Source organism: Halichoerus grypus, chromosome 9, assembly GCF_964656455.1.
Source record: "Halichoerus grypus chromosome 9, mHalGry1.hap1.1, whole genome shotgun sequence".
Lineage (NCBI taxonomy): Eukaryota > Metazoa > Chordata > Mammalia > Carnivora > Phocidae > Halichoerus > Halichoerus grypus.
In genome coordinates this window covers 90,286,384-90,305,090 of record NC_135720.1, presented here as the reverse complement: position 1 = coordinate 90,305,090, position 18,707 = coordinate 90,286,384, and the positions used below count along the sequence as shown (strand labels likewise).

General features: G+C 34.1%; 1 protein-coding gene across 9 annotated transcripts in view; it reads left to right on the top strand.

The window, feature by feature from the left end:
- The window catches only part of PHF3 (PHD finger protein 3), an 84,869-nt gene that overhangs the window by 39,987 nt on the left and 26,175 nt on the right, over positions 1-18,707 (top strand). For 6 of the 9 annotated variants that reach the window (XM_078055172.1, XM_078055175.1, XM_078055173.1 and 3 more), the window contains 3 exons: positions 3,820-3,981; positions 8,731-10,513; positions 16,011-16,320. In XM_078055172.1, the coding sequence (XP_077911298.1) occupies positions 3,820-3,981; positions 8,731-10,513; positions 16,011-16,320 (2,255 nt within the window). Of the gene's footprint in view, positions 1-2,707; positions 2,901-3,819; positions 3,982-8,730; positions 10,514-16,010; positions 16,321-18,707 lie in introns of those variants that run through there. The other 3 variants (XM_078055174.1, XM_078055176.1, XM_078055178.1) reach the window with 3 other exon arrangements.

Here is an 18,707-nt window from a genome sequence, read left to right as displayed (position 1 = left end):
TATCATCAGTATATCCAAAAAGTGAAGTCAGCGCCTCACTTCCAAATTTGTTCTTTCCAACTTCTCTCTTTTGGTTAGTGAAAACATTTTCTCTCATTCATCAACATTAAATTTTCCTGACCCCTTCTTTTCCCTAGTTCTTTTGCTCAGCAGATATTTCTGGAGTGTTTCCTGTATTATAGGTTATTATTCTAGGTTCTGGAGTTTCAGCAACAAATAAAGAGATAGAGTTCTGACTTGAAGAGCATACATTCTAGTGGAGAAGATAGTTAATAAACATATTTAATCAGGTAGTGTGAAAAATGTTTTAAAGAATGAGGTACACTAAGCATCAGTAGGCAGTGATGGGAGTATGTGCTGTTTTGGATAAGATTGTTATGAAGAGTTTCTCTGAGAAGGTGATATTTGGGTATAACTTGAAGAGAGTAAGCCACATGGAAATGTGGGAGAAAAGCACCCCAGGCAGAGGGAATAGCAAGTACAAAGAGCGTGAGATAATTTTAGGCTTTCCTGTGTCAGGAAAGGCCAGTGTGACTGGAATAGAGTGAGTCATAGATTGGTAGGTGAGAAGTCAGAGAAGTTGGCCCTGGCTGGGATTTTGGACATAAATCTAAGTGTGGTGGTAAGAGTTTGGAGGGTCTTGAACAGAAGAATGGTAACAAGATAGGACTTCATATTTTAGAAGGATCACAGTGATGACTGTGTGGGGAGTAAACTGTGTATGTGTGTAGGGGGTGTGTCAGAAGAACCTGGGATGCTATTATGGTATAGTTTTGGTAAGAGGTCGTGGTAATTTGGAGTAGAATGTTAGCTGTGGAGGTGGTAAATGATCAGATGAATGATAGGTTTTATTTATTTTTTATTTATTTTTTTAAAGATTTTATCTTATTTTTATTTTTTTTAAAAAAGATTTTATTTATTTATTTGACAGCACAAGCAGGGGGAGCGGGAGAGGGAGGCTTGATCCTAGGGCCCTGGGATCATGACCTGAGCTGAAGGCAGATGCTTCACCAACTGAGCCACCCAGGCACTCCAAGATTTATTTATTTTAGAGGATAGAGTGTGTGTGTGCACGAGCTGGGGGTAAGGGTAAAGGGAGAGAGAGAATCCTCAAGCAGAGCCCAAGGAAGGGCTCCATCCCAGGACCCTGAAATCATGATCTGAGCCGAAATCAAGAGCTGGCCTGCTTAACTGACTGAGCCACCCAGGTACCCCGAGTGTTTTATAGATAGAACTAGCAGGATGTGCTGATCACTTGAATGTGGTATATGAGGAGAGAGGAGCTAAAGATAGTTCTAGAGTTTTAGGTTTGAACAGCTGGGTGAATGGAGGTTCCATTACCAGGAATACCTTAGGAGGGACAGTTTTATTGAGGAGGAATGGGTAGAAGCAGTGTTTATTTTCAGTGTGTTAAGCTTGAGATACCTGTTAGACCTAGTGGAGATGTCAAATTATACTCTTCCAGAGGTCAAATGTAAGCTTGGGGCTGGAGAAGATAATTTTGGGAGTCATCCAAGTATAGGTTGTACTGGATGAGATCACTTAGGGAGGTTTGAGTGTAGATAAAGAAGAGAGATAGGAGGACTGAACCCTTAAGTTCTCCAATGTGTAGACCTCTGCAAGAAGAGGAAGCTCTATAAAAGGATATTGAAAAATAGCTAGAGAGATAGGAAGATGTGTGATGTTTAAAAGCTAAGTGAGGAGAAAGGGATTCAGGAAGGAGAGATGGGTCATCTATGTCAGGAGGAAAGGGAGTAAGATAAAAACCTAATAATTGACCTTTGGATTTGGCTTGCTAAATCCCATTGATTTTTGCTTTGCAATATAGCCCTAAAATCTAGAACATACCTTTTCACTCCCTGCCAATAAACACTATTAATCAGGCTTTAATTGCCCTTCTCCTGGATTATTTTCATACTCTTGACTTTTTCCTTTTTCTCTTGATTACAATACAAAATACATTGTGATTGTAAAAAAAGTTGGAAAACACAGAGACAGTATAACAAGGATGTAAAAAAACTTAAATTCCTTATCTACCTTACCATTAGAGATGATCACTGATAACACTCCAGTGCTTTTTTTCCCTATTTCTATCTATGCATATTTGTAATGCATATATTGTATATATACTTTTATATAAAATTGGGATGAAAAGTAGTCTTAAATCTTACTTTTTTAAATGAATATTAAAATTTTTTGAGAATGTGTGTGAATGTGTGACAGCTAAGTATTTCATCATGGTGAAATAGCCTTCTAAATGAACTTTCCACCCATTTCTCCCCTAATTATATCTTCAGTGAGTCCTGATGAATTTTCCTGAAGTATATTCTTTAAGCTTTTAGTGCGTAGGATAGTGATTGAAGCATAGACTATTTTTGAGAGTAATACATGCATATAGCAGGAAATCTGGAAAATAGGAAAGAAGTATATCATCTTTTATAGAATAACTTATAATTTTCATCTATTTCCTGCTAATAATCTTTTTTCTGTTTGTCTAAATGTACATACACATGCATTTTGTTTTTTACTAACAAAGATCACACTGTGTTTTCTAGCCAGCTTTTTTCCATAATTTATTCTATTTATAATTTATTGGTCAAAGTATATAAGCAGTTTCATTATTCTGTTTGTTGTCAAAGTATTCTTCAAAAAGATTGTACCATTTGAAAGTATATTTATAAAGAATTTTGTTCTCTTTAAATTTTAGGATAGACCACTATCTTGTTGAGCTCTTTTAATTGAAGTTCTTCTTGGATACAAAGATGAGGACTAGATAACTTCTTGAGGTTCCTTCTAACCCCTAGGATGAAGATAATAACTAACATTTGTATAGTGCTCTAAAGTTTACAAAGTGAGTTCTCATACATCATCTCACTTGATCCTCACAACAGCCCTGTGAGGTAGGTAGGACAGGTATTGTTATTCTCATTTTAGAGATAAACTGAAAGAGAGCTTAAGTGACTTGGTCAAGTTTTATTTAAGTGTTTTAGCTGGGATTTGAATCCAGGCCTTCTGATCTAAATAATCACATTCTTTTTACAAGATTTCGTACAGCTGCACATTTAGAATTGCTGTATGTCAGCTAGTTAAGTGAAATAAATTTGTTATATACAGAAATAAACCCAATGACAATATAAATAAATACAGTGTTTATATTTTCTTCAATGTCCCCCAATCCTTTTCCATATCTCCCCCTCCCCATTAAATGATATACTCTCTCTTTTGACTAGAAGGTAATTTAATTATATAGCTATACACCTACCATTTTACCTGGCATTTGGGAGAGGGGGAAGTTATGTTTTTCATTTCTCTCTGTGTATATTTTTTTTGCTAGCACTTAAAGGTGTACCTATATTACTTTCTACACATGTAGCATAAAATCTTTAAGTAATAGAGTTATACTTCGAACTAGAATCTTTTGAGTCTAGCATGAACTTAGAATCACAAGCTTTTCAGGGTATTAAAATTTTGTACTACTTTAACTAAAATTGGGATAATTGAGTATTTCAGGTATAGTTGTTTATGATGTTCACAGAGGTACAGTGAATAATAAGTGAGAGTGACAGTGGAGGTCAAATCAAGAACAATTATAGCTAATCTACTCTTTGACTAGTTACCTCATAAGGTAAAAGTTTGTAAAGCTGAATTGGGAGCTTGGTAGTGGCAATACCACATAATAGAAGTAGACCTAGATTTTCAAGACTGTGTAGTATAGTATTGCATTAAAATGTCTCACAGTGTTTTCTGTAACTGCCTTTAAATACTTAAGGTAGTCAATATTTTTAAAAATTAATTTTCTTGTTTTTGTTTTTTCTCTAGTTGTTGGTCTTGACGATATTATGGATGAAGGAGTTGTTAAAGAAAGTGGCAATGATACCATTGATGAAGAAGAACTGATTTTACCTAACAGGAATTTGAGGGACAAAGTAGAAGAAAATTCAGTGAGATCACCAAGAAAATCACCTCGTTTAATGGCACAAGGTAATCCTTCCAGAGAGGTTGAGCTAGAAAATCAAAGGTATAGGGACAGATGTGATAGTTCGTAAACTTGCTAAGCAGAGACTGTATTTTCATGATGTTTGCTAGTCTGAGCATTTTGATAATAATCAATTTTGAGGTTATATCAATTTGTTAGTATAATTTTAAAAAATTTTTGTTGAAATTATATATTTACAAAATTTGAAGGATTCACTAATTCTGTAAGTTTCTAATGCCTATTTTCCTTTCCCCAGAGGAAATCATTATTAACTTTCCCAGCTGGTTTTACTAATTTTTTTGGTATTTATTTCCATGTCTCTAAGTAACATATGTATATTGCTACTTTCTGATTATTCTGATGTGTAGGTATTTATTGATTTCCCACTCTAGATGATGAATTTAGTGTTTGTCTTCTTGTCCTCATCTCACAAAAGTGTATTTTCTCATCCTTCTAATAAGTAATTTTGTTAGATCAGTAGTAATTATTTATGTTATTGTGACTCTGTGCTGTTCGAGATGACTGATTTAATAAACTAAGGTTACCTTTCCTATACAACTTTTTGTCTTTCTGATTTAATAATTGTTTTTGTTCATTTGCTTATAGTTTTGTACATTTGTACACACAGTTTTCTGTGTACATTATCAGTAATAACACCTCAACTACTCTGGTAGTTGTCTAAATCTTTCCTAAAAATACGTGTGCATATCAGATACTGTGTCATTTTCATTTTATTGAAGTCTCTTGGAGCTTTCTGATCTGCTTCCATGTGTACTGGTTTGTTAGCCCTATATAAACGTGATGCATAGCTATTATCCAGGGATCTCCCTTTACTATTCTTCTGACGATTCTGTTTGGTGTTGTAGTTCTTATTTCCTTTTTTTTTTTGCCTTAACTCCTTCATTTTGGTGACACTTCTAGTAGTTTGCCGTGAAAAAGGAACATGGAGATACATTATTTTAAAACTGTGTGTCTGCAAATGTATTTAATCTGGTCTCGTGTTGGAATTATAGTCTGGTTGAACATAGAATTCAAGGTTGGACATAATTTTCCCTCAGAAATTTAATAGTGCTCCTCTATTTTCTTCTAACTTCAGTGTTGTTGAGAAGTTTATTCTGATTCCTTTTTTTTCTTTTTTGATATGTTATTTACTTTCTTCTGGAAGTTTGTGGAATCTTCCTCTTCAGCTCGAGTATTTTGGTATTTCTGATAATGTGTCTTGGTATAAGTGTATTTTAAGTATTGAGCTCTGGATACTCCATAGGTCCTTTTAGTCTGAAAAGTATTATTCAGTTCTGGGAAAATTTTTTGTATTATCTCATTGGTAATTCCTCTGTTTTTTTTTTCTCAGCTCTTGCTTTCTGGAACTCATTATTCAAGTGTTAGGTAGGAAGGACTGGCCCTTCCATTTTCTTTATATTGCCTACTTTGTACCTTTGTATGTCTTTTTCCTCTACTTGGTGAAGTCTTTTCATGTTTATCCTCCAACTTTTCCATCAAATTTTACATTTCTAATTTCTGAATAGTCTTTTTGTTTTGGGAATAGTCCTTTTGTAGCACTGTGGTCTTGTTTCATGGACACAATATCTTCTGCTATCTTTCATAAGGTACTTACATTTTAAAAAGTGTTTTAAAAAGTTTTTTTTTTAATCTCCTTTCATAGTTATAGTTTCTTTTTTCTCCATGTTGTCTGTCTGTCTGTCTCTCTTTATCTGTCTCCATCTTTCATGTTAAGAGACTTTTCTAAAATGTCTAATAGTTTGCTCGTGTTTAAGAGTAGGGAACTAAAACTGTATGAAACTAAAAGGTTAACACTTAAAAGAGAGGGTGGGTTGGGTTTTGTCTACTGTGAGCTTCACTGTATGGTTCTCTGGTCATGCGGGGTTGTGTTGTTTGTTTGTTTTTTAAGGAATCCCTGATGCTAGAATTGAGGTTATTTATTCCCTTAGGCTCATTAGATTGGTAGCATGTTATGGGAACCTTTCAGGGAAGCTGACAGGGTGTCTCAGCTTTCAATATATATAAATTCACTTAATGTCACAAATTTCAGTGTACTTTACTGCCACTTTTAACTGTGCCTGATGTTCCTTAGTCTAGAAACCCTGTTTTATACTCTTCCGGAGAGCAAGCCTCCAGTCTTGGATTAGGACCAAGAAAGGGCAGTTGCCTGGCAGATGGAGTGGAGGAGAGGGAGCTAGGGATCCAAGTGCTTCTTAAACAGCTTTCATCTCATCTTCATTTTAACTCGCTGCCTTCATCCACACTTTAGAATCATTTGGGGTCACCAATTTCTAGCCCTTTTGAAGTATTAATTGTATTGGTTCTTGCTGACACTGCCATGTTAGGGTTTGTCTTTTTTGGGGGTCTCTCCTGCATCAGTTACTTCTTGAGCATCTTTTGTTTGACTTCCAGAATTGTCACTGTTTTCTCCTGTTCTTCCTTTCATTTTAGATTTATGCTTTTGTATAGCTTTAGTGTGGGGTAGATGCATGTATTTACTTTATCATCTTTTCCTCAATTTATATGTATATATATGTGTGTGTGTGTGTATATATATATGTGTGTGTATATAGATTAAAGATTTTATTTATTATAGAGTGAGTGCAGGGAGGAGCAGAGGGGGCGGGAGAGGGAGGGGGAAAGAATCTCAAGCAGACTCTGAGCTGAGTGTGGAGCTTGATGCAGGATTCAATCTCACGACCCAAACATCATGACCTGAGCTAAAACCAAAAGTAGATGCTTAACCAGCTGAGCCACCCAGTCTCCCTACTCTCAATTTATATTTCTAATCAGCTTTTTAAATCTGTTATTTGGTAATACTTGTGACTCTGAGTAATGAAAAGAATAGGATGAAAATTATGGACAAATGATTAACGCTTAGCCTATTCAGCCAGGATTCAAACTAAGGCAATTTATATTTAGAGCTTGATCTTTGGCTCAATAAATCAGTTACTATTGGAAAATGTTTTTTTCATCTTAATTACCTTGATAGTTGAATATGCTGTTCATTTGTCATTTTTAGCAACAACCTAGATAATGGGTGTTAAAAGTTCATTTATTTTATTTCAAGGCAGACAGAGTAGAGCTGTAAATTATTTCAGGCTGTCTTCAAAGCTTAAAATATATAAAAATATTATTAAAGTATATAAAAATATCCAGATATTGATAATGAACCATTAAGTTTTTAGTTACTTTAAAATGTTATATATCTGGACATGTGATAGTTAATAATCCACACTAAGTAATTTTTAAAAAATTGTTGGGTACTTATCTAATGATGAAATACTGTGCCACGTTCTGGGAGAATTAGAAAGAGTCTCTAAGATTAGGATGAGCAAATAATTTTTTGTTCAAACTAGGACACCTTTGAAAGTAAAAGAGTGTGCTATTAATAATCACATCAGGACTGTACATGTCACCTAGGACTGTTACGGACAAATGAAGACACATGATACCTTCCTTAAGAGTTTAATGGTATATGACAAATAAGCAAGTGTTTAAGTATTGGTGCATAGTAGGGTTTTGCATTGAAGGGAAGGAGTCTTTTTTTTTTTTTTTGGTAATTGATAGTGTTCAGTTTTCATGCAGAGTTTATTTGGAGGCATTGGATGTGCATAGGCTTGGAAATAGCTTATTTTGTATTTCAGTTTGTGGGTTTTTCTCATTAATGAATCTACTTTAGCTCTGTTTCCTTCTAGTTTCTTTTTTTTTTTTTTTTTTTAAAGATTTTATTTATTTGACAGAGAGAGACATAGTAAGAGAGGGAACACAAGCAGGGGGAGTGAGAGAGGGAGAAGCAGGCTTCCCGCGGAGCAGGGAGCCCGATGCGGGGCTCGATCCCAGGACCCTGGGATCATGACCTGAGCCGAAGGCAGACGCTTAACGACTGAGCCACCCAGGTGCCCCATCTAGTTTCTTTTCATTCCATTTGTTCTCCTGGAGGGTTTATCCAGATAGGGAAAAGAGGAAAAACTTATATAGTGGATTCTTTGTTAGGAATATTGTTAAAGGTGGGAAACTTTATTATTTTCATATTTTCTGCATTTTCTTTCATGATATATTTTCTTGGCTTAAATTTCTTTGATTGTAATTTCTCTTTATCTGTGTTTAGTACTCTAGCATGTGCTTCATTTCTTAGGAATAGCTTATATGCTAAGATGGTGATACAAGTGAAGGACATTCATAAAAAGGAGTTCGTGTTCTTGTGAGGCTGTGTTTTGAAACTCACACAGATCTGTTTATGATAGGTGGTCTAGTTCATATTTTGCTAGGACCTGAACTTGTTTGGTATTATTTATTTGAAGATATTTAATGTTAAAAAAAAAAGACATTTGGTGTTTAAAACTGTATGACAGTCTCGCTTTATGATGGCCATTAATGTGAAGGAAGCTCATTTTACTTATTTTACTCCCAGCTTACTTACTATAGAAAAGAAACTTGATGTAAACATTCTTGTTTTGTAGTAAAGTATAATAACAGTTTGAATTTTGTAGTTTGTTCTTCTGCCAAAATTTATAGAACTTTGATAAATATAAAACTTAACATGGGTATGTATATATATATATACACATATGTATGTGTGTGTGTGTATATATATATATAAAATCATCATCATGAGTAAACTGTTCAGTACATTTTCATTGAAATGAGCAAATTTATAACTCAGAGTAAAGAAGTAATCTAAATTGTATTGAAATAAAAACACATGGCAATATAGCTAAGTTATTTTTATTTATTTTTTTCCTTTGTGATAGAACAAGTAAGAAGTTTGCGACAAAGCACTATTGCCAAGCGTTCAAATGCAGCACCTTTAAATAGCACAAAAAAGGCGTCTGGGAAGACTGTATCTGCCCCTAAAGCAGGGGTGAAACATCCAGAAAGGTGTCCGATTAAAGAAGTTTCTGTGTCACCAAAACCTGAGTACCATAAAGAGAGCAGAAGGAGCAGCCGACATACTGGACAAATTGAAGTGGTACCAGAAGTATCAATGTCTTCAAGTCATTCTTCAGTGTCATCTCGTCTTGAAATGAAGGATGAAGCTGGGTTAGATTCTAAGCAGAAGTGTAATAATCAGGGAGAAGCAAATGTGCCATCTCATGAATTAAATTGTTCACTCCTTTCAGAGACTTGTGTTAGTATTGAAGAAAAGAAAAATGAAGCTCTGATGGAATGTCAAGTCAAGACTGTTAGTAGCCCACAGTTTAAGTTTTCAGATAAAGAAGAACAGAATGACTCTATTGCAGATAAAACGGATGGCACTGTTGTTGAAGAAGTGAGGGAAAAGGGGAAAGTTGAACAAGAATCAAATGAGACAGTAAAATTATCCCATGAAGATGACCAAATTACTGAGGAACCTGCATCTTCTGCTTCTCTCTCTGATGCTGCTGCTTGTGCAAATCCAAATAAGGCCGAAGAGAACCTTGTAGGTTTGTCTTGTTCTGTGAATGAAGTGAACAAATGTAATTTGGAATTGAAGAATCCCATGGAAGTTGCTGACAAAGCTAAGAACTCCCTTCAAAGAAATGAAATAGAACCGTTGGGTTATTGTAAAGACACAGAGTCTAATGATAAGCAGTTGGAGAGCACAGAATTTAATAACTCAAACTTAGAGATGGTTGATACTAATGCTTTTGAACCAGAAAGTAGTATTTTAGAAAATGCTATTTGTGATGCACCTGACCAAAATTCAGAACAGGTGAATATTGTTGAAAGTCTTAAAATGGAGTCTCATGAAGTAGCAAACCTTCAGGATGATAGAAACAGCCAGTCAAGTAGTGTTTCTTGCTTAGAGTCAAAAACCGTAAAATCCAAACAAATAAAACCTATAATTCATTCTAAGCAAAACATGACCACAGATACTCTGAAAAAAATTGTCGCAGCAAAGCATGAATTAATGCATAACAAAACTAAAGTTAATGTCAAAAGTGTGAAACGAAATGTTGATGAACCAGAATCTCAGCAAAATTTCCATAGGCCGGTCAAAGTGAGAAAAAAACAAGTTGAGAAGGATTCAAAAATTCAGAGTTGCAATTCTGGTGTTAAATCTGTGAAAAATCAAGCTCATTCTATATTGAAAAAAACATCACAGGATCAAAATTTAGTACAGGTTCCCAAACCCTCAACTCATTCTTTGAGTGATAAGCCTCATGGTCACCCTGGTTGCTCTAAAGAACCCCATCATCCTGCACAAACTGGACATTTATTACATTCCAGCCAGAAACAATGCCATAAGCCCCAGCAGCTGGCTGCAGCAATGAAAACCAATAGTCATGTGAAGGAAGAGCTTGAACATATAGGTGGTGTAGAGCTTTTTAAAGAGGAAGATAAACTGAAGCTAAAAAAACCTGAGAAGAACCTACAACCCCGCCAGAGAAGAAGCAGCAGAAGTTTTTCTTTGGATGAGCCACCATTGTTCATTCCAGACAACATAGCTACTATAAAAAGAGAAGGCTCAGATCATAGCTCGTCATTTGAAAGCAAATATATGTGGACTCCCAGCAAGCAGTGTGGGTTTTGCAAAAAACCACATGGCAACAGGTGTGTGTGTGTTTTTGTGTGTGTGTGTGTGTGTGTGTGTGTGTGGCATGTGCATTAAAGAGAAATTGCTTTTTAGGGTGGGGTTATGTAAGAACTTTTTTATAGAAAGAAATTATTTAACATACAAAGACTTTTGCAGAAACAAAAAAAACCCCTCATCAATCCTGGATAAATGATAGAAAGATGGAGCCACTGAATTTATAAATATATCATCCCAGAACATGTGAAAAAGCATAGCCTGACCAATGGCTGGTATATATTGAAATGTTTTGTCATTGTAACCAGTTAGAGAGTGTGATTTAGTTACTGCATCTGAAAGAGAAAAAAAGCTTGCTGCTAATCAGAAAATTGTTACACTGTTTTGGGTCTGTAAGATATATATTACTTTATTTGGCTTGAGAAGAACTAGTAATAAAGTGTAAAGGTCATAATGGAAATTCTATTTTTCTTTCGAAGACTTTTTTTTTTTTTGGGTAAATGAAGCACACTTACCATGACTTAATACCACCACTTCATAACTATCAAACTTAACCTTGGAATGAAGTTTGGTAGCTAAAACAACTGTTAAATTATCCTGGTGAATTGTGTATGTAACAATAGAAAAGCTGTATTTCTTTTTTGAATGTTTTAGTGATTTGAAGGATTTCTTATGAATTCTAATCTTTTAAGTGATTTTAGGATTCAGTGTTTATAGCTTTTTGACACTGCCCGACCCTCCCCCATGAATTTTTTATTTGTTAGCTTTTTAAGAAAAGGAAAACAGGAGATGAAGTGGAGTTTGCAGTACAAGATTGTCCTGTTCAAGTGTTGAGATTGCTGTTGGAACGTCTATCAACACTGACATGATAAAAGAACATTATAACTTGCACATTGTAATATTATCCTTACTCATGAAAGTAAATATTAGGATGACTTTTCCCAGTACTATCAGATTACATAAAAATGTGAAACTTCTTAGATAGGGAAAATTTAGTAAAGTACGTTGTGTAATTATTTTATGTGGGAGCTGGTGGTTGGGGAGAGTTGGTGGGAGTTTGTGGGGCTATTCTGTAAAAAGTTTTATGTCAGCTGTTATGTCAAAGACATAACAAACTTTTATGTCTTCATTTATGATTCAGCCCATGTCCTATTTTTAAATGTCAGTGGTTACTCTTCATAACAACATATTCCAGTTTTAAAAAATTGTGTTTTGTTTGAGTATAGTTCTACATTTGTCCTCACATATATGCTCTTTTAAGTTTTTTGTTTTTTTTTAACAGCTTATTCAGATATTCTAAAGTGGGCCTGCTAAATTTTCAGAATTAAGGGCTGGGTGGTGCTTTTAAGTGTTCTTTTAAGCCAACACTTTTCTCTCTGCCAGAATCTTCTAAAAATCATTACACTGACATGTGGTCAGAATAATAGAATAGGAACCTTAACTTGAATGAGTTTCTAAAATGAAACTTGAGCCTAGAGTTGGAAGTCATGTTAGGTATATCACCGTGTAGCTTTGTTGCAGGTAAGCTGCTCTTCTGATGGCCTGGTCCTCAGGAGCTTGCCTAGGCTTTTTAACCGTGGCTCACTTTACCAACATCAGTTGTTTTCCTAAAATGAAGATTAAATTTTAAGTCCCATTATGGTTCCCCCCCCCATGCCACCTTCTGTATCTACTCTATAAAACCTGGAGTTTCTTTGCCTCATTGTGGAAAATGACTTAGAATATTAGCTATGTAGGGATTTTGAGTTTACCCAATGTAATTAACATGAATATATAATGACACTGGAAACAATCAATTTGGGAAGCAACATTTCACATTACTTCAATTTTGTGAATAAAGAAGCCTAAGTGATTGTTTTTTTCTTTACACATTAACTAGCCTTCACTACTTTTTTGATACATTGTGCTTGTATACATTGAGTTTACTCAGAAAATGTACCTGACATACAGCATGTAATTTTCCTATTTTAATCCATGTGTAAGATTTTGAATTTATTAGGAAGGGCATATCTGGAAATAATTTTCATTCATTTCATGCACTAGCCATATGGAAAGCTGTTTGTTAATATGACATTTTCTAGCACTTGTGACAGGTTTGCTTCTGTAAGGACTATTTTATAACTTCAGCATTTTACATGTATTACAAGTGAAGTTAGCTTCCTGTCTGCGCTTCAGTTGGAAATTACATTTTTAAATATAGATTACGTCATGGCATCACCAAATGTAATAAATATTTGACCATAAGCAACTTCTGTACATATCCTAAAGACAGTAGGTATGGACTCTAACAATTTACACATCAAGCTTTTGTTCTTGCTTCCATTTACTTTCCTCATTCAGCCTTGTAACAAAGGTATACTCATTATTTTCAAAACCGGACTACTTAATAGTCATTTTTAAAAAATGATCTTTGGACATGTTTACATAAGCCAGTTGGCATTTTGGAAGGAAGAAGTGTGGGTCTTTTCATATTACCTATCTTGCCGTTTCTAGCATTTCCCTACCGCTCCAGAAGGTGTTTATGTTTTTAGTTTGTATTGCAGTTTCTTGCCCAGCTGTAGATGATTAGTATATTGGATGAAGTTTAGAAACAAACAAAATCTCCATAGCAGGATGGATTCATAGCTTTATACTCAAACAAGAAATCTTTTTCTGAGAAGGAAATTTTCTTCCAGAATAAAAGATTTCTGTTTAAGAGTTTGACAGATAAGTATTTTTGTCTGCATATTAGATTGTTAGTGACAAAAACAGTGATTTAATGTTTATATGGAATAGAATCATTTTAGAAAAGAGTGAATCTACATTCACAGTAATATGGTATAGATTGTCACACACTTACCAGAACTGAACAACCATCTTGTAACAGGTCCATTGTTAGTAATCATAACACAGATATGCTAAGAACAGGAGTTCTCAAAATGTTGCTTGCCTTTGTGATTTACTTTGAAGAAACTTGGAAGTTTTCTAAGAATATATTTGGCTTATGCCAAAAAGATTAGAATTTTAGTTTTTGTCTTACAACAAGCCTAATTTTTATTAAGCTTTGTGTATGAACATTTAACAGTAAAAGAATACAACAAATACTTCTGAACTCTTCTATTTAACTGATTCGTGCCTATCTGGTTTACTTAACTGATCCAGTGGTAAACTCCGTACATTATTTTTTTTTAGTGAAATATTTAACATCCAGGTTATAGTCGTTTCCGTAAGTGATTTTGCCTATTAGTAATCAGAAATTCATGGCCAGAGCAGAAAATGGAATAATTCTGTTAGCTATGTGATTCATACTCCCACCCCTCTCCCCCCTTTTTTAAACCATGAGGAATAATACAAAAAGGAAAGAAAATCATATTCCCTCTTTGTGATAGGACTTTTTTCCCCCAATATGGTTCATAAAATTTGTAGTACTTCTAACTTTCAGACCTAAAAATGATCCATATTTACATTTTTGCAAAATCAGTTTTATTTTCAAGTGAATTATATTTTTCCCTAGGACATGTGGAAATTATTTTTATAAATGACTTCAGAATTTTATTTAACCGCAATATCTTTTATATAAAATCCTAAACTATTACGATAACTGTAGATGGCACTAGAGATTTGCTTTTCAGAGCGTCAAGTTTCAGGAGACATTTCCAAAGTCAGCTTGAAAGGAAGCATGATGAAATATTTAGTTTTGTCATCATAAAACAACTCTTCCCTGATGAAGAATTTGAAATTTTTAAATATGTGCTTTATAATTAGATATTCAAATTTGAATATGGGCTAACAGCATAGCCATGGCCATAGTGTATAGGTTTTTAAGTAGTGTCTTATTGAAACTAGTTTAGACTTGCTTTGAAGAAATCATAATACAGCTCTGATAGTGGAAGTAAAGGGAAACGACTGCTAGTTTTCCTTCAGTATTTCAAAGACATTCATACTACCCACTTGGAAAAAATAGTTCTTACAACTTTGCAATAGAAAAACTGCACTTGCATTTTTCAAACTTATTTTGTTGGCTGGAAGATCTGTATCATTGAAACATGGACCCATCTAAAATTTCCCCAAGCCTAGATAGACCATTTCTATCTTGTAAACAAATACCACATTGTTTGAAAGTTTTCTTGCTGGCTTATGAATCCAAAACATTTGTTTTGACATAAGACAGGAGGTTTTCTTGTTTCTGTTTCTTTCCCCAGCATTTTGGGGAAATGAGGACTTACTTGATAAAGCTAGCACAGGCATTACTAGTTAGGGTAAAGAATGGCGAATTACAAACATGAAGTCAAGTTTCCTTAATGCGCAGCAATAGTTTGATACACAACAGAAAGGCACAAGAGGAAGAGAAAAATGTGCTGCTGCTGAGGAATGAGTAGTTGCTGTGACTTTTTTCAAGACCTGTAAGGATTGAAAGTGATTTTTATAATTTCAACCTTAAAATCTCTGGTGTAAGAGAGTTGGCTGTATCACTTATTGTACTACCTTAAAATGAGTTTTGGCATTGTTGGTGCCACTCTTACAAAATCAGCAGAAAGTCTTTAATTAATTAAAGAATATACCTAAATCTTTTTATCTTAACCTTTCAAAAACATACCATGAATTACTAACCTGAAGAAGAAAGAAGAATGTTAAACATGATTGAGCTCTCTAGTTTACCTAACAATGGGTTAAAATTAAAAAAAAAAAAAAATCCCTCAAATTGCCATTTGTACATCTTATTTACCATTTTATTAAAAAGTAATTGCAGATATTTTTAAGTTAGACTAAATCTTGTGTCCACTGATTTTTTTCATTGTTAGTGAAGTTACTTAGATAAAATGTAGTAAAGGGAAACTTTTATAAAGAGATTGGAAATTAAAAAAAATTCAGCCTGAATATTAATATCTTCATGTTAAAATATCTTTATTCAGAGAAGTTTATTATCTAAAGCATGGTCAGTAGTAAGGAAGTCTGCATACAAAAGTACGTAAAGAGATTCTTCAGCTTAATCACTGTGATACCACGAGCCAGAATGTTTTGAGCTCAAAGAATAGTGACATAGTTAAGGTGGTTAATAAACAATCTGAGTCTCCATTTTGTTATTTTTTGAGTTGCATTTTTGCTCCGATCTTTTGTCATTCAAAATTACTCATTGGATGACCGATTCTTCAGTTTTAGGTAGGATTTCGGGTGTGTGGGGTAAATGTTATTGTAACTTTGACGGATTGTCTGTGATCAGATTTTCACAGATCTTACCACCCTTCTCAGTGGAGAAATGTGGTTATTTTATACTTTGTTACTCTGTGCAATATGCTGACAAAGGTCAGTTGCCCTTTATTTTGCCTTTATGGTTTTGTGTATTTTCTCATTCATACTAGAGTGGGTATATTTGACTTAAAAGTTCTGTCTTGAATATTCTTTGAAAACTTGCTCCATGGTGAACCAATAGAATGGGTAAAGATGGAAAACATCAGAAAATGATTAAAAATTTAATTTAGGCTCACTTTTAACATTTTTTTTTTAATGTATTAAATCAAAGTTTTTTTCCCCTCTTCCCAGGTTTATGGTTGGCTGTGGGAGATGTGATGACTGGTTTCATGGTGATTGTGTTGGTTTAAGTCTTTGTCAAGCACAACAAATGGGAGAAGAAGACAAAGAATATGTGTGTGTGAAATGTTGTGCTGAAGAAGATAAAAAGACTGAAATAGTAGATTCAGATATTTTGGAAAACCAGGCTAAAGTTGAAGTCCATAGTGAAGATAGAACAATGGAATATGAAAAGCTTGGGTTATCAAAGCACACAGCAACAAATGATAAAACGAAATATATAGAAGATACAGTGAAGCACAAGGTCAAAATTTTAAAACGGGTAAGCTTCTCATTAATGCATTCTTTTTAAGAACTTTGTATGGTCTGACAATTTGAAATTTCTGTTTGGGTTTTATTGTTCTAAGTGTATGTTTTCAAATGTATTTTTCCATAAAAATGAATGGATTTTTATTCAAAATATTTTGGCAGTCGTGGTGAAACCAGGTAGTGAAATCTTCAAAATATATCTTATTTCTTACAGTATTTTGTGTAGTTTCTAGTCTCTAGTTTGATACTTGGATTTCCTTTGATAGGATGTGTGTGTGATTTTGTGGTATTAAAGTGGTACTGAGCTCTACATTGTGCTTGCTGATAAGCTTTTAAAACTTTTCAGTCCATAACTATCTACTAATTCTTAAACCACATTTGACATTATTATTTTCAGGTAGAAGAGTTATTTTGTCTCTTTAAGGAGCAGTAGACTTAATTCTTTTGATTTGTCCCAGTGTTTGCTTGGAACTTCACTTCATTACTTTTCTCTTTAAAAAGTCAGTTTTCCCTTACCTTATATTTTTAACTAATTTCTAAATGTATTTTCTAAATAGAAATTTCAAGATACTTAGTCAATTACCAGAGAGATGTATAAAAGATTCAGTGCTTTATCTGATTAAATTTTTATAATTTTCATTGTGTATGTTTTTATTACCTATGATTTTTCTATGTTTGTTCTTACAATGGTAGGAAAGAGACAACAGAGGCAACAAATATATGTGGATAGTCAAATATAATAATCCAAGAAACAATGAACATGAGTTGGAGTGTTAGAAGAACCATGGAAATCTTTTAGTCTAGCCATTGAGATTGAAGAACATAAGCATGTTTTCTCCAAAATATTCTTCATTATATATAAACTCAGTTCTTTGAGACACTTATATTACAAATCTGGATTAAGTTGCAGTTTGCCAGTCCTTGTAGCATCCAGTATTTTCTGGCTCCCCAGACATTTTGAGAATTAGATGATGTCCTTCTGACATTTGCTAGTCCTTTTTCTGTTGATTTGATTAGCACCAAAGTAATTGATACAGAATTGAGAGCTCCATTGAGAACAGTTTATAGCACATCTTTGGAAAATTTCTGTTAATTATTAACTATTAATCATCACTTCTTGGATGTAATATCTTGGCCATTCAGAAATATAGCTCATTGTTTTGTCATTTAGCTAAGTTGTCTCCATCTTGTCTGAAAAGACATGAAACATAAAATGTTTTGAGGAAACCACTCTATCCATTCTCTGTATCAGAAAAGAAATTGAAGTTAGTCTGATTTTTAAGGACATGTGCAATCCAAGTAATTACTGCTTCCTTTTCTTTTTGATGGTGAACTGTTGAATCTTACTTGGACTCTGCTGATACTAGTTTGTGGAATCTGCTTTTTAAATATCACTTCTTATACCTAGATTTTATGTTGAACCATTTCTTGAGTTCCTGTTGTGTGCCAAGCATGGTACCAGACTTGGGTATATAGCACTGATTGGAATATGTTTCTGTTCTCAAGTAAATCTAGTTGGAGAGATAGAAAATAAGTAAATAAAAAATTAGAGGATTCCTAGTCTAGAGAAAATCAGTTTTTTTGTATGTACTCTGTCTTCTTAAAGCCTATAAAAACCTATGATTATATATCATAGTGTTCTTTTCCCTGTCATTCTTTTTTTAAATTTTTCATTTTTTAATTTAAATTCAATTAACATGTATTATTTGTTTCAGAGGTAGAGATCAGTGATTCATCAGTCTTATATAATACCCAGTGCTCATTACATCACATGCTCCTTAATGTTCATCACCCACTTACCCTACCCCCTCCCACTCCCGTCCTCTCCAGCAAACCTCAGTTTGTTTTCTATGATTAAGAATCTCTTATGGTTTGTCTCCCTTTGGTTTCATCTTGTTTTATTTTTTCCTCTTTTCCCCTATGATCCTCTGTTTTGTTTCTTAAATTCCACATATGAGTGAGATCATATGGTAATTGTCTTTCTCTGATTGACTTATGTCTCTTAGCATAATACCCTCTAGTTCCATCCATGTCATTTCAAGTGGCACGATTTCATTTTTTTCATGGCTGAGTAGTATTCCATTTTATATATGTACACATCTTTATCCATTCATCTGTCAATGGACATCTGGGCTCTTTCCATAATTTGGCTATTGTGGACATTGCTGCTATAAACATTGGGGTACAGGTGCCCCTTTGGATCGCTACATTTGTATCTTTGGGGTAAATCCCTAGTAGTGCAATTGCTGGGTTGTAGGATAGCTCTATTTTCAACTTTTTGAGGAATTTCCATATTGTTTTCCAGAGTGGATGTACCAGTTTGCATTCCCACCAACATCCTAATAGGGTTTCCCTTTCTCTGAATCTTCGCCAATATCTTTCGTTTCCCGACTTGATTAT